The sequence below is a fragment of the Apus apus genome, chromosome 4, assembly GCF_020740795.1.
Source record: "Apus apus isolate bApuApu2 chromosome 4, bApuApu2.pri.cur, whole genome shotgun sequence".
NCBI classification, from domain to species: Eukaryota; Metazoa; Chordata; class Aves; order Apodiformes; family Apodidae; genus Apus; species Apus apus.
The window spans coordinates 19544260-19569573 of record NC_067285.1 but is presented as its reverse complement, the minus strand read 5'-3'; the positions used below and the strand labels follow the sequence as shown (position 1 = coordinate 19569573).

General features: G+C 38.3%; 1 protein-coding gene across 3 annotated transcripts; it reads right to left on the bottom strand.

The window, feature by feature from the left end:
* Nucleotides 1-1790: 1790 nt before the first annotated feature.
* Nucleotides 1791-25249, bottom strand: ZFAND4 (zinc finger AN1-type containing 4). Of its 3 annotated transcripts, XM_051619650.1 has the most exons (10): nucleotides 25092-25248; nucleotides 24022-24324; nucleotides 16566-16641; nucleotides 16406-16473; nucleotides 15695-15881; nucleotides 9819-9966; nucleotides 7825-9006; nucleotides 7151-7205; nucleotides 4749-4866; nucleotides 1791-2702 (listed from the first exon to the last, which is right to left on the bottom strand). In XM_051619650.1, the coding sequence occupies exons 2-10, from the start codon at nucleotides 24203-24205 to the stop codon at nucleotides 2567-2569; spliced, it is 2154 nt and encodes a 717-aa protein (XP_051475610.1). In that variant the 5' UTR covers nucleotides 24206-24324; nucleotides 25092-25248; the 3' UTR covers nucleotides 1791-2566. The 3 variants fall into 3 exon arrangements, with proteins under 3 accessions (XP_051475610.1, XP_051475611.1, XP_051475612.1); XM_051619651.1 differs by lacking the exons at nucleotides 16406-16473; nucleotides 16566-16641 and having other exon boundaries at nucleotides 25092-25249; XM_051619652.1 differs by lacking the exons at nucleotides 1791-2702; nucleotides 7151-7205 and having other exon boundaries at nucleotides 4755-4866; nucleotides 25092-25249.
* Between the last annotated feature and the right edge of the window lie 65 nt (nucleotides 25250-25314).

The following is a 25314-nucleotide window of genomic DNA, read 5'->3' as shown; positions in this document are numbered from 1 at the left end:
AGCATAAAAGCAGCACGCAAAAAATATTTGACAGTAAGGTAGAGAAGCACACACCAAAGTCATTGTTAACCTGCCATTATGCTTTATCATACAATGCAACTGCATGAACAAATACGCAAAAGCTAAACATTTGTCTACAGCAGATGCATAGCATCACAGAGCATTGACTAATACTCAGAAAACCAAACTGTTTAGATAAGTTTACATAGTAAACAGCAATTAAACCATAGCAGAGTTTAACACAGGATTTGGTAAAACTCAGTAGCATATAAATTAGCAACTGAAACAGTTAATTACAGATTTAAGTGCTCTCAGGGCTGTACTACTGGTTGAAAATAAGAGTGCCTGTAAGTGTACTGGAGATAAGAACAAAACCAGATGAGCTCTGCACACAAATGCATTAGGTAGAATCAAAATGAAGTATAATAAAAACCATGAGAAACTACATAAATTAATTATTATTACATTGCATTTTCCGAGAAGTATTGTTGTGCATTTCATTTTGCATATGCAGAAAGGGAGTTGCAACTGAGATTTGATTCCAAGATTTCCTGCCACACACATCAGTTATGTAACCTTACTAAAATTACTGCCAAGTAATTTCCTGAAAATTATACTTGTGCAAAACCAGGTTAAGTGAAGACAGCCAGTATTATTTTAACCTACCTAACAAATCTCTACTGTACCTATAAAAAGACCAATATCTTTGAAAGCTGCTCAGCAGTAAACAAGTAACTGCTGGGCAAACACTAGTACATTTGCCCTATTCCTTATTCTTTTCCATCAATATAAAATACTGTCCCATGCTGGAGATGAAATAAAAACTACAGGCATGTTGACGGTACCTAGCACTGCTTGGTAACAATGTGTTCTTCATACCAGGTGCAACTATGTCCAGTAAGAAGAAATAAGCCTAGAGGGCACACACAGAACTACCATTTTACCTTATCCCTGTCCAGAAGAAAGATTTTGAAAGTTTTGTTCAGAGGTCATCACTCTTTGAAAACTTCAGATTTAAGAAGTTTCAAGTGGACTACATTAAATGGATTTCCTCCAAGGATGAGAATTCTTCAACTTTCTTCTCTTCTTTTCAGTTATCCTCTTTCTTTTCTTGGCCCAGCTTTTGATTGCCATGCTCATCAGCTGCTACTGTTTGACTGGAATGCAGCATAAATCCTCTTAATACCACAATCAACTAAGTAGCTGAGGACCCCAGTAAGACAGGGACCATGACATTGAATTGTCTAGTTGCAATGTGGACGGGTTTGTTTTGGTGGCTTGTTGTAGTTTTATTAATATGTTTATCCTAGAACACTTCAAGCAACATAAGCTTATAAAAAGATTTAGACACATTGAAGAAATGAAAGAGGAAAGGCTTTCAGTAGGTATATTCCTCCAACACCACTTTCTACACTAGCTGCATGCTCATTAGATGCCTCATGCAAGTACTAAACTGCCTTTGTACAGCACCAGCTGGAGGGGAGAAAAGCTGCAGGCTAATAGACGTAATTTGTTTAACACCCAGTTTGCTTTTGCTAGTACATCTGCAAGACGTTATGAGTTTTATTTAAAGCACACACTGTCAGTCACTCTATTCCTAATGAAGTTTGTGGGAATTTTGTCAGTGACTTCAATAGGAACAGAGATCAGCCAGTGCTTCTCAGAAAAAAAACCAAACAAACAACAAAACCCACCTCCTCCCTCTCAGAACAAAGCCCCACTTTTAATTTAGGAGCATGTGGTAAGGTAAGAAAAGTTATTTTGCGTATTTAAAAGAGCATAAGCCAGAATAAAATTTAATATTTATTAGAACTTCTTCCAGTAACAGCATTCAACATCTTAACAAACCAAGTTATGAAGTCTTAAAAAAATCTAGGATTACAAAAACATGAAAATAAATTGTTCCTTATATTTAATGGCAATAAAGGGGGAATTTTCTATTTAAAACCAAACCTGTCCTATAAACACTATTACTTCAAGAAAATGTGATTAACATGATATGTAATTTTCAGAACAGATACATAGTGTATGAATGCCAATCTGAATGGAACAGAGGGGTGGAACACACTACCCCCTTAAAAATCTCAAAAACGGCTGTTTGAGGAAAGGGGAGGGAGGAGAATCTTTCTAGTGAAATAACTTAGAAGATATCACACAATGGACAAAAAATGCAGGAGTACAGAAGACATTACATGACACCCCTCATTACAACACCCCCTCAAGTCTGGTTATACAGTAAATAAAGTTAGTAAAGTGCATCTTTTAAAGACTTGTCTAGTGAAATAGCTTTTCAAAATATAAAACACAACACAAGACGTGCAGTAACAGTTAAATCATAGTTTAAATTTTTAAAAACTAATCTTTAACTTTTCATTCATTAAAGAAGAAAAGTTTTAACCGCAGTAGTGTTCACATTATTCTTCAACAGGATGCATCTTCATGTGCTTTTGTTACTTGGCAAATCTTTAGATAGGGAGCATGACAAAATTATGCAGTTTAAGCAAGTGCTTCTCTCAATTCAATACAATTCTTCAATGGCAGAACAGCCACATGCAGCATATCTGTGTTAGATTTTGGGAAGCTTTGGTGCACTAACGACGGGATTGGTCTCCTGCAAATACCTTCGCCCTGCACTCTTATAGTCATAGGTGCAGGTGTGAGTCTCTGCATAGCGGTGCGTTGCACAGAAGTTGTTTCCACATCTGAAGGATCAAGAATATTAGAAGTTAGAAGCTTTTAGAAGCTTTTAACTCTGTGACATGTTGGGGGCCTTGGCCTAATCATGTCTTGTTCATTTGACATAACTGCTTGAATTCTGATCATTCTTGACTGGCTACATTAACTGGTAGGGTAATCAAAATTACATTTTTGACCCTCGGTGATGCAGTTTTGACTCAGTCTCTTCAGCTGGGAAGCTAAGCAGGATCAGTACTCCTGGAACCAACCATCACGGATCAAACACACTTACCAATTCAGTATGATGGGCTTTTGAGATTTTTGTTTCTTTTTAAAGACATTAAACAACATCAGTTGGTAGAATTCAGAGGACAAAACCATGAAACTAAAACAAGGTGGAATCCCCATACTGCATTTAAATTCAAAAACACCACATCATTCAAAGCACCAAAATAAATGTTTAGTTCTGCACAGCTTCTGCCTGGCATAAACTCAAATTAGTAATCTGAGATTAATAAATACAGTTTTAGTCAACTGTAAAGACATCAGACAGACTATGTATAGGGAACATTACACCTTATATGACTGGATAAAGGTGCATCTTTTCAATATCAGTTGCAATTTCAGTAACTTAGGATTAGATTTTTGCCTTTAGATGTGACAGTTCAGCAGCTCAGACTCCTAACTGGATAAAAGTATATTCTGGATGTTTGATTTAATCTGAATGAGTGTGTTAAGGGGAAACTGATATTAGTGTCCTGTTGCCCTATTATTTGATAAAGTTGCTTCTTGACTGTAAAACAATTACATCATTCAAAATCAGAATTCTTGTGAAATGGATGAAGCATTACTTGTCCAATTTAATGTTTCACTATTAGATTAGAATCCTCTATTTATCTATCAGGGTTTGTAATAAACTCTGTAGTTATTCCTGAGGCTTTGTGTGCCTGGTAAGAAATTTGCTTTTCTTTGGTTCTTGCTCACATAATCACCAGTTCTCCTATGACTGTATTCTTCATTTGGTTCACGTTCCATTCTAGTAAAAGGTTATATGGTTGCTCCTTTTGAAATTAGAACAAATGCTATTCTTGGAGATGTGCAATTTCCCCCCATTTTTCTGTGCTTTATTTTTAACTTTAAGCAACCTGCTTAGTTACTCCTAGAAGAGCTTGCAGCTATTTGCTCAGCAATAAAGTGTGCAGAGTCCAAAACTTTCAAAATCAAAGACTGAAGAGACAGTAAGAGGCAGTTCAACAACCATAAACTCCCCAATACAATTCCCCAATGGCAGAAGTCTTGGTCGTTTTGATTTTGATTGGCATGAACCAAGATCAGCTTCAAAAGTAGTCCTCATTGTACTGCAGTTTCCAACCTTGACTAGTTCATGGGAAATGATATCAAAATAATAATATTTTGTGGGAACCAATACTTTGAGAATCTAGATCAACAGATAGAACAGGTGAGGTTTTTTGTTGTATTTGTAAGTTTCCAATGATTGCCATCAAGCACCATTACATTGTCTGCAAGTCATAATCTGGCATTCTGCTTTTGAGGTTCTGTAAATGCTCAAAGGTGACCGAAGTCTTACAAGAAACAGAACACCCAGAAATAAAAAAGGTGTCAAATATAAATTAGTATAAAGTCACAAAATGTGCAGCTGTGTTGTAACATTTGAGGGAGACTGTCTGAAAAGTTGCAACAAAATCAGTTTTTCCTCAAGTTGCTAACAATATAAATACTATTGAGAAACTTTACAAAACAAATCTGTAGCAAGTTCTCTCCACACTAGTAAAAAATGTTATCTTTCTTCTTTTGTAATAATGCTCTTCATTTCCTGGTATCTTGCATTCTGATAACCTCCCATTTCTTAATTTTCCTAGAAGAGCATACACCTCAGCAGCAGTGCAGGTACAGCATTCCTGAATTTTATTAGTTCCTGAACTGAGAGTTGCATTTTTCATGAAGGTTGTCTTTTTATTTGCTATGCTTAAGGAATACCATGCAGAGCTGAAAACATTTTGGTTAACCCAGCTATTAATTTTAAACAAAAGCTGGTTATATAATAAGCCTACCTGCACTCATAGCTGGTTGCCAATCCAGTTTTCTTGCCACAAAGAAAGCAATGCTTTGTAATTTTCTTTTTTGCTTGAATTGAGCCATTCACAGGTGGAAGATGGGTTCCTTCACCTGCTTTTGGAGGTAGAAAGACAAAGACATTTTTTTACTTATTCTTGATCATAAGCTAGTTAAATGTTATCTTTTGAAACCCAGATTAATTTTGCATTTCTTAGGATACTTCAGGTGGGAACCTCACTGCCTAAACAGAAAGGAAAAAAACCCAAAAGCCAAAACATAAACCACATCTCAAGCCCATCCACACTTCTGGAAGAGGCAGCACAAGGTGGGACTGAAATTATTTTTAATACCTGTTAAAAGTTCACATTGGCAAGAAGTTACAGAAGAAATAATAAAATACATCTTCTAATGATCTTGCCAAAAGTGAAGTAAAACACAATGTGATTGGGAAAGCACTGCACACAATGGCTTTCTGAAAAATCAGCTGGACATTCAAGTACCTAGCATCTAGTATATTCAGTAGCTAATAACTCAATTTTGCCAAATAAATACTGCAACATGTTAACATCTTGCTGGTACTGTATAATTGCAAGAAAAATGCATTATTAAATTACAGACCTCTCTTTAGCTATATGGTTTAATAAGACACTTCACAGTTTTTTATAAAATTTCTGTACTTAAAACCTTACTTTGACTTTTTGCCCTGTAATTCTTGGCTGTTGCTCTGTAATTGGAAAGCATGTAAAGGAAAGGTGTCGTCCTTCCCTCTGTAGAAGCAAGCTTTTAATCCACCACTTGCTGATGCAAATTTTCCAAATGCTAGGACAGTGGAATGAAACATTCTTTCAGTACTTCTACCACTATCTTGTCAGGATACACCCAGAAAGTGTTCTCATGAATTCAGAAGTATTTTTTGTCCAGCACTTCTTTAATCCCAACAGTAATTTCTCAGCTGAGATACAGCAGGCTACTTTCAAAAGTAACACCAGGCAGTCACCACTATCAACCAATGGATCCCCCATTGCTACCTAGCATGGAAACTTCCACACAATGTTTGTCCATGCTATCAATTTCATAATCTAAAAGCATACTACTTCAGGAGCATCAGTTAGCCCACTGTGAAAAAACGACAGCTCCCACTGTGGACCATACTTCAAAAGAAAAAAACAATACACCTGTCCTCACATTTATGGTCCCTACAGCAATTACATGTAAATGAAGACCTTGGATAACAAACCAAATCTGTCCTTTGGCCAGTTATACAGCAGATCATTAGCAGACACCTGGTGCTCAAGAGCCTGCATGATATGATGACACCAACTTTGTCTCTCTCATGTTTGGAACCTTTTGGAAAACACTCGTCTGACAGACAATACACCAGAGGAGTGTCATCTTCACAGTACTATTCAAAATGACAGAGATGACAGAAGGCTTCCCTACAATGCAGGTGTGACTATATGGGTATCATCTCATTCACCATGGAGTAGGTAAGGACAGACCTGATTATTAATTACTGTCAATTCAAAGCTGGACCCTCAGCTGTGAAATGAAGGCACAATCCACCATTTTAGCAGCTTTTGCTTATACATCAATTACAATGCATAATTTTTCCTGTTGCAACTGCTAATTGAAGATCTATCTTATAGGTCATTATCTATAACTAGATCTTAAAATCCTGCAATAAGTGCCTGACTCTTCTTTCTGTATGACCTTAGGAAAAGAAAGACAACCTGCAAAGCAAGTTAAAGATGTGAAGAAGAAAAGCTGTCTTAGGAGTTTAAAAAGTACTAATCTAGGCAATTCCAGTCCTCCCAAGAGAACTAATCACAAAAGAAATTAATGTTTAGGCACAACACAGCCACTTTCAGTAGATGTCAACCATTCAGCACTCCACAGTCACCAGGACTAGGGTAGAAAGAATGATGCCCATCACAAAAAACAGACAATCTGCAATATACCAGTAATCTTCAGCATCCATGCCCTTACTGCCCCCACTTTTCTTTTGTCATATCTGTCTGCCTCAGGCTGTAGACCTCAAGGCAATGCTAATGATACATTTTGCTCCCATTTCAGTATACGAAAGTATTCACAGAACTGACCTTTTGGAAACTTCAGAGCAGAAAGTCATGTTTATGTCTACAGATGACACACAGGATTCACTGAGTATTAAAAAAGCTAGGAAAGAGTCACAATTCTGTCTACCTAAGATATGGATTACATATGTATGTTAAAGAATTACGTAAAATATGAGAAGTTATACCATGCTATAGAAATGCAATACAGCAAGGACTCTGAAAGACATATGCCTTACAAAGATTAGTGATTCTTGTCCTCTATATATGTCATTTATCAGGAAAGATTAAAAAGTCATCTTCAATTATTAAGTCACATTACTTACCTACTCTTTTCCCTACAGCTGCAATACTTCCATTCATTCCAAGCCCATGCGCAGACTAAAAAGAAAAAATTTCCAGAAGGAAATTACTAGCAGATGGAAATTAAATTAAAAGCTAGGCAGACTGCTATCAGCTTACTCGAAACCAATGTTGTATCAAACAATGTACCTATGGAGAATCCAAGAAGACTTCTGTGCAAAAAATTTAAATTCTGCAATAAAAAGCCTTACTTAATATGACTATTTCATAGTGTCCTCATACTTCACAACACACCAAAACAAAGTACATGAGCAATCTGAAGCTAGCCACATATGGTGCCAGTCACAGGGCAAACTTTAGAATAAATGACAATTAGCAAGCAGCAGGAAAAGTCAGATGACACTTCAAACGCACACACTTGTAATTCTATCATTACAAAACCTGATCATTTTAGTTGTGAACTGAACGACAACTTCAATTTTTATGAAAAAGTACTTTTAGGACCCACTTAAGATAAACAGGCAGTTAAGACAGCAATAGGAATTCAGTAAACAGTTTAAGACTATAAGGGATTAAAGTAGACCTCCCCTCCCCAACTGCTGCCCCTGAAAAAACACACACACCGAAGTAGTTTTCATAACATCAGTACCAGAAAAGACAGGAAAACTTTAATTTCTTTGGAAGCATTAGTACTCACAAGTATATACTCGGCAGCTTCACTTGGAGAAGCAGTTTTCCTAAAGTTTTCCTCCTGAAAATGCTGAAGGCTTGTAGGTAGTGCAATACCAGAAGTCCGAAACCTGCCTGTCCCACAGGAACTCTGTAAACTTTCTCTGTTTGCACTTCGGGCAAGTGAAGCCAGAAATCCTAAGTTACTTGCAGAACTCACAGGTTCTTTGGATTCTTTGTTAGCTGCATCTGTGATGTCCCTAGCCTCTGTTTTAGTAATTACATCAGGTCTTTTGCCAAGTGACTCTACTTTCACGCTACGAAATCTAGTAGTCCTAGGAAAAGAGGAGTCTGCTACACCGTGGACTTCCAATGATCGAAGCACATTTGGGGAGGCTGTAGATCTCAAGTTACTGGCCTCAAAGCATTTGGGTTGTGTTTGTGGTTTCAGAGAACTGTGATGTGCCACGTGTGCCGAATATCGAAGAGGTGACAAAAGCAGATTTTTCTGTGGACTTAATTCACGAGTACTAAGAAGACCAGTCCCCATTGCTGCAGTGCTCAGCACTTTGCCGATGGGTTTTCTATGCTGTTCTACAACCTTAGATTCATCATCCCTCTCAGACAGTCCAAGTTCTGTGTTCACCTTTCCTATGTCATATATCTCGCTACCCTGTTCAGCAGTGCTTGCTTCTGTTAACAAAGCAAAAGCATCTGTTTCAGGTAGAAGTTTTTCTTCTGTTCCATACAGTTCTACATTTGTTAAGTTTGGAAACAAAACAGCATCCTCCTCACTTGTTGAGGTCAGATTTTCTGATAGTTTTTCTGAATTTGCAGGCCGAGATGAAACCGGAGTCAAAATACTATTTCTAGGTAGTTTTGCATTTTCAAGTTCAACACGAGATATTTTTGGTGGTAACCTGATGCTACCAACTGACTGAGACCAAGAGTTGCTCTGCCAAGTGTCATCTTCCTTAAGAAAGTCATTAGTTGCGGCTGGCACTGGTCTACCAGCAGTGGCCAAAGTAGCCAATGCTGAAAGTGCATTTTGGGAAGACTCTGAAGGATATGAATTTCCAGGAGGAGGTAGGCAAGACTGTCCGATATGGGGCAGTACTCTTAAGAAGCGGTGACGAGCAGCAGTCACTGAGCCACTAGATGGTCGGGGAGCCACTGGAGGACGAGGTTTCACCTTGACAGTCTTCTTAGGCTATTAAAAAAAAATCACACAGAACAACAATTAGTATTTGAATTATGGCTGCATTCAAAGACCTGAATGAGATATTATTTCCAGGCAAAAAGAACCAAATCATTCTTTCTACTCGCTCATCTGTTACTAGCTGTCAAGATTTCACCCCAACATCTGAATAATACAACTGAAGGTTATAATCAGAAAAGATTTTTTAGTAGATAGGCCACATATCAGAAAAACAGGAGGGAAGCCAGAATGCCATCAAAGTTATCCAGAAGAGCTTAGGGTCTCAAACAAGACAAACAAAGGAAGTATATCATCTTCATTTTACACCTAGGTAACCAAGACAGACATGAACACCAACATAATGTTTTCTTTTCTAGGTAGTCTCATTCTTATATTGAGCTTTATAGGCTTTTCAGTTACAGTATTTCTAACTAAGTTTCATTTAAGAGCAACACTGATTTTTACCAGAGCAGTACTGCAAACCAGTGTTACTTAAAGCATTGGAAGAAAAACAGACAAAAAACTAAAAAACCACCAAGCCAAAACCCACACACACCTAAAAAACCTCACGTATGCAAATAAATTCAGGATCAGTTGTGAATTATTTGAATGCAGATAGGTAGATCCAAGTAAAGCCAATGCCCCATAGCAGAACATTTATACAAGGCATTTACTTAAAGCAACAGATAAGCATCATCTACCCTTGACCACCTCACTTCCCAAGACAGCAAAGTATCTGACCTACTTTTTAGAAAAAACAACATTAGGAAAGTTGTTTTAGGATAAGCCATTTTAGGATAAAAAATTTGAAATCACAACTTCACCTTTTTACTCAGATTCATGTTCTCCATCTTTGCCTTGAGCAGTTTCATTTTATTCATAGTAATTGAATTCTCAATAATTTGTTGACCAGAAGGTGATGCCTCTGTCTCATCTTCATCATCAGCATACACGTTATAAACAGAACCACCACTGAAAATAAGAGAGTTTGTGTTCACCCTCTAAGCAAGTAATTTAATTGTTTTCAATGTAGAATATTCTCACAACTAGCAAGTCACATCCGTAGTTGATCTGTTGACAAAGCATTATGTAAAATTGTATACAAAGACACTTCAAATCCATTTATTTTAACACACAAGCATTCCTTATTAGATGTTCACATAAAGTGATGATGCTGAAATCAGAACATAGCCACGCTTCTGGGAAGTTGTTATACCATATACAGTTCGTTCACACTCACTATATATTTTCCCCACAGAGGGGATATCCAGTTCCACAAATGTCTCCTGAAGGTAGGGCCAAAGCTGTTAACAGTGTGACTCAGACAACAAGCTGATCAGTTTTCCAATTAACCAGACACTGGCATGGAAGGAAAGTCCAAATTTCTATCCATCCTGAGGGGTGTTCTCACCATAAATGGAAATGGAGGGGTCACCCATGTGGATGTGATATTCTATTTCTCCTTTTCAAAATAAAACAAACAAACAAACAAACAGTTCAGTTTAGGTTTCCAAAGAGTGTCCCATTTGGAAAAAAACAAAGAGATTAGAATTGCTAGACCCAAACAAAATTTATTTTAATTCAGTAATCACTCAAAATTTATAGCATTATATTGTCTTTTTCCATTCTATATTCTAACAGAATGCAAAAACCCAATGTTTTAAAGTCAGTATCTAACTTGTTTCTTATGAAGAATTAATCACTGACACATCCAAAATTTTAGAGCGAAAGAACAACTAGGAGCATCTAATTAATTACAAAAGTATGCATTTTCAACACTGTATATAGTGTGTTTTAAAGAAAGTTTTAATTCTTCCAGTAGGCTGTCAGCATCTATAAATTGTGACAATTGGGCAATTCCCCCGTGTTCATACAAGTGTCTTAGTATTAAATAAAGTTTCCACTCTCCAAAAGAGACCAAGAAAGATCTAAAGATCATATGAAAGTCAGTAAAAAAATAAATATTGGTAATTATAGTTGGCATCTTACCTGATTCTTGGAAATATTCTGCTGCCCTTAGTTAAGAGACAGTATTTTTGCATTGACTCTCTAAATCAATTTCCTAAAATGCAGCAAAATTCCAAAGGCAGCACAGGTGGCAGACAGATCTTTAAGAGCAAGACTGAAGCAAATTCAAAGTATGAGTCAGCAAAATAGTCCAGTCAGTTCTTACAAAAAGCTGAACAGCTCCATATGGGGACAGTAAGCATGCCTATTACATATCTCTCCTGGGAATGATTCAACATGAAAGAATAATTTCAGAATTTTAACTCTTCAAAGACCTAAGTCACCAATTCAAAACAATTCTTTGAACTCCCCCTCCTTCAAGGTAAGAATAGAAATAAAAGTGGCATGTGTTACATGCTTGGTTGTTTTTTTGTTTGCATTTTTTATGCAAAAAGAATTCCTATTCTTTTTCTTGCATTTTCTGACTAAATGTGAGCCAAAGAAACAAGAAGAAAAAGAAGGAGTAACAAAAGGGGTTTTTTCCTTTAATGTGATTGTAAAATGATACAAGTTGATGATACTTTTAGCCCATTTTTCAATGAGTAAATTTAAAATGTATTTTGTACATAGGTGTCAAAATTAGTAAGATCTTGCTTGTAAAATGCACGTGTCAACAATGATCAGTACCTTGCTAAAAGCACTTCTAACACCAGAGCCTGCCAGTGTTCTACCACAACTCCAAGAATTTTCTTTTAAATTCAGAGACAACAATCATTCTATGTATTTACACCTTATCATGTTTTAACCATTAACTTAACCACAGACAAAATAAAATTATCTGGAGAACTGTAAAACAAAACCCAAACCAATTATGCATTTCTAAACCATATTCACTAAATTCTGCTCCATATGTAAGTGATGTGAGGAAAGCTGATAAACAAGTGCCTCAAAATATTGTTACCAGTACACCCACACATATAAACACACTCAACTATCAGTGTGGAAAACACTGGTATTCAGATTCATAGCCTTTCTCTATAAAAATCAAATTAAAATGTCTTATTTGCTTCCATTCTCTCCTCCCTTTGTATTTTCCGTTTCCTACCAAGTCTGATCCAGCCATAATAAAAAAACCAAAAATGAACATTTCTTTCCCCTGCCCCCAAATTACAGTCTGCCTTAGTAGAAAAGCTAGTAAATTAACTTCCATAGAAAGAACAGAGGAAGAGAAACAGTTTCAGATGAATGTGTTTCAACTCAGGTGGCTTCCAACCTAATTGGTTCATTTGACCAGTGACAGCACATTTCTTAAGCAGAACTTATTAAGACTTTTATACATGCTGGTGCACTTAAAAGGCTTACTGAGATGCCTTGCAAGAGCCACAAGAGTGTAATTTATTCCTCTGGTTTGCTACATTTAGTCAATCTCAAGCAAATTATTATTTAATCTATACTTTAGGATGACCTAATTGAGAAGTACTAAGAATTTCATAGAATTGTTCATGCTAGTTCTAAATGGAAAAAAAAAAAAGCCATACACACAAGAATTTTAACACATAGGCAGATTATCAGGGATCCCATTGTACTGAAAAAATGAAGTACAGGCTCCTTCTGACAACTTCTTGCATCAACTTACACTAAGCATCCACAGCCCTAGCATTGGATTAGTTTGAATGTTCTTTGAAGAGGTAAAAGTGAAAACATTGGTAATAAGAAGATGATCAGTGAGAAAAGGAATTACATCTGTCTGCTCCTCCTTCCAGAAGTGTATCTAGGCCAATGCAACAGCAAGGTTCTCAGTTTTTACTGATGAAGGTGGTGGTTCTTCTTATTTTAAATTGAGACACAACACCGTATGTAGCTGTTTACTGAAAAAGAGTGCAGGGGCTGAAAGATAAGATCACAGATCTAAAATGTTTGTATCTTTCCTCTTCTTTCCCTCCAGTAATTGTATATAAAACACTTAAGTCTTTCTACTCTGTGTAACTATGTGGGCATTCAACCTTGATATTCAGCCTGTAGTTTTTAAGTACAGATCTCTTGTAAAAGTTTCTAAGAGTAATATCACTCTGAACCCACTGAGTCATACTGAATATAAACCCAGTACAAAGCTATTCTTTCACTTTGCAAACAGGAACAAGAATAGTTACTTAAAACAGTGCAAGCCTTAGCCTTGGAGAAAATGCAGCTAGTCCTCAGAATAGGAACTCTTTCTTATAGTTGTTCAAATATTAAGTTCTTTGATGGATAATAAAACCCTACCCAAAAGCTGCAGTGTAAACATAGAATCTAGTATTTTAAAATAGATATTACCAATTTTAGGTAATAAAGTAATCTGCTTACTGAAGATTAAATAAAAAGTATTAAATCATTAAAGTATATTAATAAAAGCATAATCATTTAATAATTACAATAAATAAAAAATTATCTGTTTGCTTTAGCTGTCTAGCTAAATGAGAACCAAAATACCAGCCACCTGAAGTGCATGTATGCTAACACATGCAATCTAGGAAATAAACACAAGAAACTGGAGCTCTGTGCCCAGTCAGCTAGTTATGATATCACAGGAATACCTGAAACATGGTGGGACAAACGACACAACTGACTGTGGTAGATGGCTACAGGCTGTTCATAAAGACAGGCAGGGGAGAAGAGGTGGAAGAGTCACACTCTATGTTAAGGAAAACCTTGAATGTATAGAAACCAACTATGGTAATTGTGGTAGCCCTACTGAATGCCTCTGGTTCAAAATCAGAGGGATTGTCTCCAAGGCTGACCTTACAGTAGGCATCTGTTACTGACCCCCCCCCAAACCAAGATGATGTGACAAATAAAGTGATACTCGGGTTGCTCAGGAAAGTTTTGGGTCAACAAAACCTGGTCCTTATTGGAGACTTTAACTACCCAGACATTGGCTGAAGAACAACACTGCAGATCACCTGTCATCGATCAAGTTCCTGGAATATGCAGAGGACTGCTTCCTCACACAAAAGTTGGATGTGCTGAACAGGAATGGAGCACAGCTGGACTTACTACCCACTAAACAAGAAAACCTGCTCTGTAATATCTCAGTGACAGACTTGGCTGCAGTGATCACAATGTCGTGGAGTTTGGGATACTGCTGAGTACAATGAAGGTTAAGGTTAATTCCAGGAAAAAAGGTTTTAGATTTTAGAAGAGCAAACTTCAGCTCAGACAGGGCTCAGTTGGAAGGGATCCTGTGGGAAGCTTCCATGGAGGGTAAAGGAGCTAGTGAGTGCTGGTACACAGCCTCCTCCTAGAGAAACTTACCTGTAATGGCCTTGACAAGTGGGTCTGGTGTGGTGGGTGGGGAACTGGCTGACAGACCATACCCAGAATGTGATAGTAAATATCTCCTCCTCCAGCTGGCAACAACATAAGAAAACAGTGCGCTGCAGCAGCAAAGAAAGCCACCAGAATGCTGGGATGCATCAACAAGGGCATCACCAGCAGAAATAAAGTCATCATTCCACTCTACTCAGCACTTCAGAGACCACACCTGGGGTACTGCATTCAGTTTTGGTCCCTGCTCTACAAAAAAAGATGCAGACAGGCTGGGGAGGGGTCCAGAGAAGGGCCACAAGGATGATCAGGGGACTGGAGGACCTGCCATATGAGGAGAGGCTGAGAAAACTGGATTCGTCCAGCCTTGAGAAAAGAAGGCTTAAAGGAGACCTTGTTACCACGTTCCAGTACTTAAAGGGTGACTGCCAAGAAGACGGAGACCCCCTTTTTACGAGGTGTCACATGGAAAAGACAACAGGTAATGGGCACAAACTGCGCCTGGGGAGATTCCAATTGGACACAAGAGGTAAATTTTTCACCATAAGGATAGTCAAACACTGGAATAGTTTCCCAAGGGAAGGGATAGATTCCCCCGCATTGGACAGCTTTAAGTCTCAATTTGACAGGGTGCCGAGCCATCTCATATAAACTACAGTATTACCTAGAAAGGTTGGACCAGATGATCCTTCAGCCTCTTCCAACCTGGCATTCTATGACAGTACAAAATAGTAGCCTAAGTGACATACTCGCTCTGCAGATGACAACACTACTTTGATTCTGTGACAGTCATTGAGACAAGTTTGGTACCTAAACAATTAGCTAATCTGAGGCCTAAATATGTCCAAAGGCTAGCTCTATTGGTAATTTTTTCAGTATATTTAAAATAATAATAAAAACAAAAGCCACAAACCAAAACTCCCTAGTTTCTCTCAAAGTTCAGACAAATCCTCTCACGATTTGCACCACCAATCTGTCTTCTTCCTGACTAATCATTTGGTCAAGTCACATTCATATGAAAAAGAAAGTTTTAGCTCGGAAGAGAGAAATTTTTCTAAAACTAAACAAATGCTTTAAGATGGAAGAGAAAGTACTTAAGTTTTTAGTATCTTTATTGCCAAATCTACTCTCCTATGAAATGTTCTTTTTTAGGAGGAGCTGGAATGTTTAGAATTGCTTCAAGAGCAAGAATTGTCTCAAACATGAAGTCATCTTTATCTCACTCTGCTGACATTCACAGTGACAAACAACTGTCTGCATGACCACAGACCAGAAAGTACTGCTGTATCATTAGGTCACTCAGTTATGGCATTTAAGTAGCCCTTACGGAACAAATTCTTGCAATGTTATACATATACATAACAGATACTCTTTTGACAATGTCAACAAATAAAGCTGAAAATTATACAGCATTTTCTTTTTGAAAAATAAAGATTAAAACCAACTTTACCTCAAAGACTCAGATAATGGTGTTAAAGTACCATCTCCTCGGTCTACCACACGGAAGAAATTCAGCTGATCTCCTTCTCGATATACTAAGAAGGTAACTTGCTTGTTGGACAGCCCTTTCTCCCAGATCTCCTCTCTACTGGGATCCATGTATTCAGCCATTTCCCGGATAGGGTCTTCCACAGGAACTACAAAAAGAAAAAAAATAAATACTATTACTATTATCATCATCGCCACTACCACCTTTGAAAGCTCAGCTCAGTTTGCAACGGGAATTCGCAACCTAGAAGATATGCTGAGTGTTTTATCAAGGGGATTTCTCCATTTTCATTCCTCAATTGATGATTCACACAACCAAGTTTATCATCAGACTGAACCAATGGCTGATTGTTACTAACCAGATTTTAAAAGCTATTCGTATAATGATATTATAGTATAATTTTGTCTGTAGGTGAGAATTGCTGATTTTAAGACTTGACGATTCTATACATACAAAGATACCTGATAACCTAAGGGTAAACAAAACCAAAAGGATGGTGGGACTTGGTATGCTAAGGGAAAAAAGATGGAAAAAATACCTCCTTTTAAAAACTATTTTTCCAATTAATTTGGAACTGAAGTCTGATAATCTTAAATGCTTAGCTAAGAGAAGCTGTTTACAGTTTTAAGATGTTGCATGAAAACCACTATTTTTAACTGAGTTAACACCTACCTCTTCTAGTGTTAACAGGTCCACCTCGCATAGCCAGAACTAACTTCAGAGTGCAGCCTTCTGAAATGCTGTAAAAACCAACAAATTTTTTTGTAGCATTCTCTATTGCCTATGCTAACAATAATTTTGAAATATCAGTGCAATTTTATTCTATACTTACTTATAATAATTTAAACAATAGTCATCTTTCAGTTCTGTATTATTCCAAATTAAGTGCTGTTGAGAGACAGGAATACCTGAACAAAAACAAAAAGAAAAGAGTAGTAAAATTGGAGCTTCATGCAAGGGCTTTGGAGGAGTCTTATTTTACTTTTTGAAAAGCGTGGGTGTAACGGAAGAGAGGCAAGAAAGACAAGAGGGGAATGAAGAAAGGAAGTAGAACAAGGACAGGCAGCTTTAGCTGACTTTAGTCATGATATGCTACCTCCCAAACAGGTATTAAGAAAAAATGTAAGGTTTTCAGCAGACTTGTGCTCACACTCAGAGTTCAATCTTTTGGCTCAACAAAAGTCTATAAAGTACTAAATTGCTTCAGGCTTATTGAATACTTGCTCTTTTCCAGTCATCAGATGAGGGAGTGTTTTTTCCTGTTATCTGTACCTCACAGCTTTTTATCTACTCACAGAAAAAAAAACCAAAATAGCCTAAAACTTTAACTACAGAACTGCTTGATAACTTAATCACAGACTGATATTCTGTACTACTCATAGTAAAGACAAGATTGCGTTAAGGTAACTGGTGGCAGCTCTGTTACAGTAATGACAACTGTATGTGTGTTTTTATCACTGCTTGGTTTGGAACCTGAAAGTTCACAAGTACAATATCGTACCACAGCAGTTAGTCAAACTTCATACTAGAAACACTTCTTTTGTTGTGGGTGTTCTTTTAGACCATCAAAACATTTTATTACTTATATCCAGTAATACTCATTTTCAACTCAAGTTCTGTGACAGATTTTAATTATTTTTTGTTAAAAGAAAGTAAGCACGCTGAGTATGTGTTCTTTATTAAAAATCTGTGTTTTGTACAACTATTAAGTTTGTTTCTTTTTGCCTGAATAGTCAGTCATTTGGATACAGAAGTAACAAAAGATAGTAAGTATGAGCAGGTAAAAACTGAGGTCCTCCCACATTTTTACTACAATGCTGCCACGTTCCATATTTTGGCTAGAGTACAAAATTGGACAGATATGAAAGGATGAGACATTTCAGATCACAAATAAACAAACAAAAAAGAGATAAGGCTAGTAGGAAGATGAAGAAATGTCTTTTTTGTCTTTAAAAAAAACCCCAAACAACAAACGCTTCCCTTCAGCAACCAAAAGGAGCACTATTGTTCAATTTATCTTGGGAAATTCAAGTAACTAAGATCTCACTGTGTATAAAATTAAAATCTATAGAGGCTACTAGCTATTTTTTATAAAAAGGTTCAAACACTGCTCCTCATACTAAAAAGCAAAAGCTGTATTTTCCAAAAGGTTACATTGAAGTAACATTATCTTATACTTCTATTAATTGCACGTTAAACATCGTTAACATCATTATTGCATGTTAACAGCATTAAACCTCAACCTTACGTTAAATGTAAACATAAGGGAAAACTTCTTTACTGTGAGCATAACAGAGCACTGGAACAGGCTGCCCAGAGAGGTTGTGGAGTCTCCATCTCTGGAGACATTCAAAGCCTGTCTGGAGCTGTTCCTGTGTGATCTACTCTACTTGATCCTGCTCTAGCAGGGCAGCTGGACTAGATGTTCTTCAGAAGCCCCTTCCAATCCCTACCATTCTGTGACATGTTCAGATACTTAAAAGGAGATGCAAGTAGCCATGCTACACAGTGAGACTTCCCAAAATACATCTGGCAAGAGGGGAACACAAAGACCAGAGTGTTCAGGTGGCTTCCAAAAACATCTCAGCTTCCCAAGGCTTGCATGACTGCTTAGCAAGCTGTGACAAAAGGTCAGTTAAGTAGCCCTTTCCTAGCTGGAAGGGGCAAAAAGCTACCAACACCCATCACCAGGAAGAAGAAAAAGGAGACTCTGGTGAAAGTCCAAGTAGATTCAATAGGCAAATAGGAGACATGCTAAGTGGACATCCCAGAACAGCAAAGGGAGTGCACTTCGGAGGAACTGTCATTGTCACTATTCAAGTTTTAGAGAAGAGGACAATTTCCTTTTCTCACCACAGTTCACATCTAAACATTCTCTTTAGTGACTGACCAACAACTTTACTTCACTTGGATGGCATTTAACGTGAAGCTTTTGTCCTCTGAAGTCCACAAGACATTTATTAAGGGAATATATTCATATAGTAGACTAACACAATTGTTACTACATTGCCAGCTATTTAATAGCTGGTTATTGTTTATATTTCCAGTCTGAAGCATAAGCAAAACAAGAACAAGCTGGCAACAACAGGGAGTCCACAGTGAAGTTATTTTCTGTGTTGTTTTGCAGTCTTCAGATTACAAACAGTCATTACTGTCTGCATTTGTTATGCTTTCAGCAGCCTCGAAGGAGCAATTTCCAATTACTTTGATAAACTGAGTATTTGTTAAAAAGGCTGGCTTGCAACTGGCAGTCCTGCAGTGAAACATGTTTTTGTTCATTTAACAATGACAATGTATTTTTGATGAAATGAACAGATGAAAAGACTATACTCTGCTGTAATAGGAAACAGTCAAGTCTTTATTACCAATTCCCTTTTATATTGCTTTCTAAGATTTCTGTGTTTATACACAGAGGAAATGGTATGTACTTTATAGGTTCAGGTGCAGGAAAATATGCATCAGCTGTCCCCTTTTCTGGATTACAGTAAGACTTTCTTGAGTACACTTGCACAAGAGATCAGCACGTAAAATCTGCAACAAGACATGCAAGATACCCCTCCACTAACCCCTCTCCCTAAGCAGCATGTGACTGTATCACTGCACTGCTCTAAATCAGTACTGAGAAAAAAGTAGGGCAATAAGGTAAATCTCAACAAACACTCCAGTAGAAGTGGGCTAGCTAGGTGATGCTATAGCAGGACTGAAGAGCCTGCAGACGCACTGACAACCTGACCTACTAAAATGGGGGATGGGGAGGGGTGAAAGGTAGGTACTCTATCTTGTTTCTGAATCAGCATATCAGATACACCCTTAAGCTTCACTCCTTTATTCTTACTTCTGGTATGCTAAGTAGGCTCACCAGAAAAACTGAAGTGGTCAAGCCTGACCCAGAAAAAAAACACCTCTGTAGATTTCAGAACAAACTTGATTTTATGTTGTGGGTAGAAGATTATTTATGTTTAATATTATATTTTATAACGTTTAAAAACACCACAAACATTTCCAAGTCTAAGTTCAAATAGCATATTTACCTTTCATCCAACACTGGAATTGCTCGAAAGTTTCTTTAACATTTACTTTTTGTTGCTGCTTACAGAAAGGCTGGGCCAACAGTCTTATTTTCCTTCACAAAATAGCTACACTAATGAAGAGGTACAAAGCTTCCCAACTTACAGCAGCAGGACCGTTTTCATAACTGCCAAAGCCTCCAGCTTTCATGTGCATGATATTAACATTAGTGTAAACGATGGTCAGTACTGCCGTTTATCCTAGAGACTGACAAAAAGACTGCAACAACAGCGAGTCACCAGTAACTGAATACAGGCCTACAAAATTTCCTGAGAAAGGTGACCTTACTTACACCTTCCAGATTCTGCTCTAACCATATGATCTGGGCACAGGCTTGCATCTGCAAGAATGTAATCCCAGTTCATACAATGCATAAACTCAAAAAAAGCTTCATGAACTTCTACTCTCTATCAGCACAGTAAACAGTCAAGTGACAAAGCAAACAGAAGACATAGAGGAAAAGTAGAAGACAGGAAAAAAAGCAAGATTGGTTCTGTTAAAAACTCTTCACACTTATGCAATCCACTTACTCTGGTCCTGAGACAAGCATGGGTATCTCCTCTAATGCAAACAGTAGTAAATATCATTATGACATAATCTGAAGTCATAGAATAAAGAAATAAAAAATCCAGAAGAAGTATGCTTGATATTCACCCAGGTCCTTTCACTTAAAGTGAAGCTGCTGTACATATGCAGCAAAATGGCAGCAAAAAGACCAAGGAAAAATAACAGCTCTCATGATGAACTGAGAATACACACACATAATTGTTGCATCTGTCATTCCTTGCTGAACACAAGCATCCCAAATTAAGCTGTAGTCTGCAAGCTAGTTTGTGTTTTTCTCCTTTACAATAAAACAAGAACACGTAAATTTTCATCTAAAAAGGTAGATGTTTCCACATACACAGATCATAAAATTCAGTTGCAGTTAATGAACAAACCATCACCGTTGTGGGTTTTTTTTATTTTAAAGCTAGCTACATAAATGAAGGCCTTAACACTCCATATGGTAGAATGCAAATTAATTCCCACAAGATTAAAAAAAAAATAATAATAAAAAAAAATAATACCAACACCAAATTCCAAACACCACCACCTCTCTAGAGACTCAATCCTATCTTGCTGAACAAACATCTTTACAGGTATTATCTATGGTTCTTTAACAGACGCAAGAATAAACCACTACTAGGAATACACTATCTGAATTTTCCTTCTATAAAATTCAATACACTACTTGGTGTTTCCAAAAGAAGAATACTAGAATTTGCCAAGCCCAGCAGCTACAAAGACTTGTGTAATGGAGGGCATAAGAAGAGATCATCTCAGTTAAAAACAACCAATCAACCACCCACCAATCAATCAACCACCACAGCAACACCCCAAAAAATCCCACCCCAGCTATTTACTCTTTCAATGAAATTCTGCTGTTTTAAAGTACCATTCATGTGTTTAAGCCTCAGTCTTTCATGTCACCCTGAAACTTCAGTATCACCCTGTCCATGTGCCTCGACACATGATCTTGCTTTCAAATACATAATAAACAAGTAAAACCAATGGAATAGGTAGCACTGCTGGCAACACAATGCTATGCTACCGGCTGTATGTATTCTAGCTTTTAAGCCTCCACCAGATGATGGAAGCTATTTCTTCTCCAGCATATCATTTTAAAAAGCTCATTCAATGAATTGAGAATAGCAGCAATTTACCCTAGGTGGCTCCAAAGTCAGTATTGTAACAAATATAATATTTTTTTATACCAAGTGCTTACTTCCAATGGAACATAATTGAGGATCTGGTTCAAACAGACATTGGATCTTTAACTTCAGTTTATAAGTAGACTTGCACTGAAATTTTAAATGCATTAGAATTCATCAATAAATTTTACCTGTATTTTTTACTGACTAAAACAAACTGGAAATAGAAAGCTGGGGAGCTGGAGCTCTTAGTAAGGTACCAATGTCTACTACAGCTGTCTAAACAAACCCTTTCCATACCAGATCATTAAACAGGCACCAAGAATGACAAACAGTACCAGAAGAATACTAAATTCCTAACATGCCATCCATGTTGTCCTTTCTTATTACAGTACAGTCTACAGTACCGATATTCCATTTGTTCACAAAGATCAGTTTGTCCTGATTTAGTTTTATTATTAGCCCCTTACAACTAGAGACACTGATGACATTTGAACTAATTTGTTAACTTCTGATATGATTCTAGATTTTGTTCTTGGAGATCTCAGAAAATTTTACTTTCCTTTTTGTATGCATACACGCCACCATCCTCAACACCCAAATGAGTCCACAAAAACAATATGCATACTAGGGACTTTACATATTCTCCCAGCAGTGTAGGAAGCCTTCTCCAACCAGAAGTACAGCTTAAATGAGAGAGGTTCACACTCCATGAAAGCTGATCAATCTGTTTTCACTCTGCCTCCCATAAATTATATTAATCAGGATATTATAGATATTTCAAATGGAGTATCAAGATATTTCAACTGACTTCTAACAATTCAGCGATAAGTAACAATGAACTTTTCCATGTTTTAATTATTAAAAAATAAATTTCATTAAGTCTATACAGTAGGTACCTAAGCCATTAAGTACCTTATCATCCTATGAACTACATGTGAAAAAAATTCGGAATAAGCAAAATTGTAACATTATTACTGAGCTGTTCTTCTGATAAGAAATTCTAATACTTTAGTAAGCTAGGCACACCCAGCCTACAATAATAAGCTCTAGGGATAATTCAGATTAAAAAATGTCTATTTGCTATCTCCTGTTTTGGACCACAAGAAATCAAAATTCCTCTTCCTCACTTGTCCCACTGGTCTCTTCATGCATCCTTTACAGCTCACTCCATCTATAATGTCCAGATAGCCCACCTTCTGTATTCTATTGCCTATGCTCCTCCTCCTAGTCAGCATTCCATCACGTATCTGTTTGCATCTCTCCTACACATACATTCAATCACAGAGAAGAAAAACCCTTTTCTTGTTTCACTTCTAGATTCCAGGAGCATCTCAACACATTCTCTGACTTGTAACTAATTACGGCCATGCCCACAGGAAACAAAAGCATATCCACAGAGCTCCACTAACATAAGTTACATTGATGTAAACTCTAGATATCTGCATGGTAGAGCTTCTACTAAGTAACCTTACCAGCAAAAAGTCACCCCTATTGTTACAATGCTTCTGTGTTTTAAGACTTGTGCCGGCTACAATTTTTTTCCATCCATTAGTACAGATTTCTGCAACAGGAGGAAAGTGTATCTTAGATTCAAGTCTGAAGCATCATACTACATCTTCCAGAGGGTCAGTTCCACACAGACAGAAGTATGAAAAACATGTACAGGTATATTGGGGAAAGAGAGGATCCCTTTTCTTAAAAATAGCAACTCCAATACAGTACTCTCAGCTTGTGCAGCTACTCAGTACTTTTACTCCTCCAGAGTGAGAAAGAAGATGCAATGCTGCAAAGCAGCTGAAGTATGTATACACACATATTTCAAATCACATTATTTAATGCAGGATCATTCCCACTGTAGAGGGAAAGGGGTGAGATAACTTATCTCCTTTGAGATTTTTCGCTTTGTATGACATGCCAAGTTCATCACTTTGAGACAAAGCATTGCTCAGCCAGACCTATACCAACAAAAGATCACTCACCTGAACAAAACTCAAATCAGTAACTTCAAGCCGTCTTTGGGGTTTGCCTGCACTGCAGTTGCTGTTGTGACTGCAGTATCATAAACAAACCATAAACTGACTAACATAAGAAACAACAGCCATAGCACCTAGCTTGAATTGTGCTCTGACAGTTGCAATAGAGACATACTACAAGACTCAAGTTTATAACCTTGCTAGTTAACAACTTACGTCAAAGAACCCTTTCAACACAGTCCTTTCATCACATATAGTATCAAAACAATTAAGGATTTACCACAGACTTTAAGATTTGTTTTAATAATCATATATAGAAAAAAAACAGAGAAAAAATATCATTCCCAGTGAAGCCTAAACCGTGAACTGACAGAAAAGGAAGAGAAAATAATCCATTTTCAATTAAACCTAAGCTATATACTGAGTGCCTAGCTGATATTTATTACGGAACAAGTAATTTAAGATAACTGGTTTGATTTTGGCAATCAGAATTTATAAAATACTTCCTCTAAAGTGACAACATTTACACTGAAATAAGAGAGAATAGTACCTTCCAGTCTTTGAATTTTAGCTTTCACAGAAATAACTGTTTCAAAGGGGGAAACTCGCAGTTCAAAGCATGTTCCTGTGAGCGTTTCAATGAAGAGCTCCATAGTTTCATAAAAAGGAAGCTTGTAGTGAAACGGTCCCATATTATCTTCATTGAAAAAAGGAGGCTCTTTCTTGTTGGCCATTACAAAGGGTTTACAACTTCTTTGTAAGAAGATCTGTCAGGAAACTACATTCCACTTCTAGCCAAGTCAGCTTTGAGGACAGGTGTGGTACATTGCTGTTCATGTTTGGAATTTTTCACCTATAAAGTAAACAAGCATAGTTCTAACAACATCTGAACGCAGCTGTTAAAGAGAGGTTAATTTTATTCTTGAACAATAAAATAGGTATTACAATGCAGTAAAACAGTATCTACATCGTGCAAGAGATAATCACAAACGATACGAGTAACGGTGTAGCTTCAGGATTCTAGTTTCAGTCAGCATTCCAGGTCCTACTCCCTATCTTTTTATTTCGTTTCCACGAGTAACGTGACAACCCGACCTGCGGTATTAATGCCCTAAGCCTCCTGACAAGGGCTGAGCCCTCAGCGGGGTCAGAGATGGAGAACAACTTCAGAAAGACACAAAAGCAGGGGCTCAGGGAAGGCAGAGAGGACGGCTGCTTTGCCCCCGGCCCAGCCCCGCGCTCCCGCCCGGCCGGCCCAGCCCCGCTCAGCGCTGCCCCCCGCACCGGGGCGGCAGGGCGGCCCCAGGCCAGCAGAGCGCCCGCAAACAAAGGAGCGAGAGCAGCTGCGCACGTCCCGCCGCCTCGCACGCCGGGCAGGACGCGAGCCCCGCCGCCCGTGCCAGCCGTGCCCGCAGCCCGCCCGCGGGGGCGCCTCCCTCCCTCCCTCCCTCCTTCCAGAGATGCGCCTCACGCCGCCGAGGCAGGGAAGGGGTTTAAGCGCTGCCCTTCTCCCCCCGCCCGGCCGGCGCTCCCGCCGCAGGGCCTCCGAGGGAGCAGCGCTCCCGAGGGCCCGGAAACTGCCGAGCCGCTCCGCGACGGGAGGGAGGGGGATCATCTCACCTGCCGCCGCCGCCGGGCCCGCTCGGGGGAAAACGAGGCTCCTCTCCCACCGTGCAGCCCCGCTCACCGCGCCCTGCAGGAGCCGGCCAGCCCCAGCGGGGCTCATGGAGCGGCAGCCGCCGCCGCAGAGCCGCCCAAGCCGGGAGCCGCCCGCGCCCCGGCAGCCCCCGCGCCCACCGGGCCTCTGTGACATCCCCGCCCGCCCCGCCGCCCGCCAATGGGG

Excerpts from the sequence above, each read along its gene's own strand:
- ZFAND4 (XM_051619650.1), bottom strand. The coding sequence starts at position 24,205 with ATGGCCAACAAGAAAGAGCCTCCTTTTTTCAATGAAGATAATATGGGA. Across the intron at positions 16,642-24,021 it reads TAAAATTCAAAGACTGGAAG|GTATTCCTGTCTCTCAACAG; the intron begins GTACTATTCTCT and ends GTTTTTGTTCAG. Across the intron at positions 7,206-7,824 it reads AAGCTGCCGAGTATATACTT|TCTGCGCATGGGCTTGGAAT; the intron begins GTGAGTACTAAT and ends TTTTCTTTTTAG.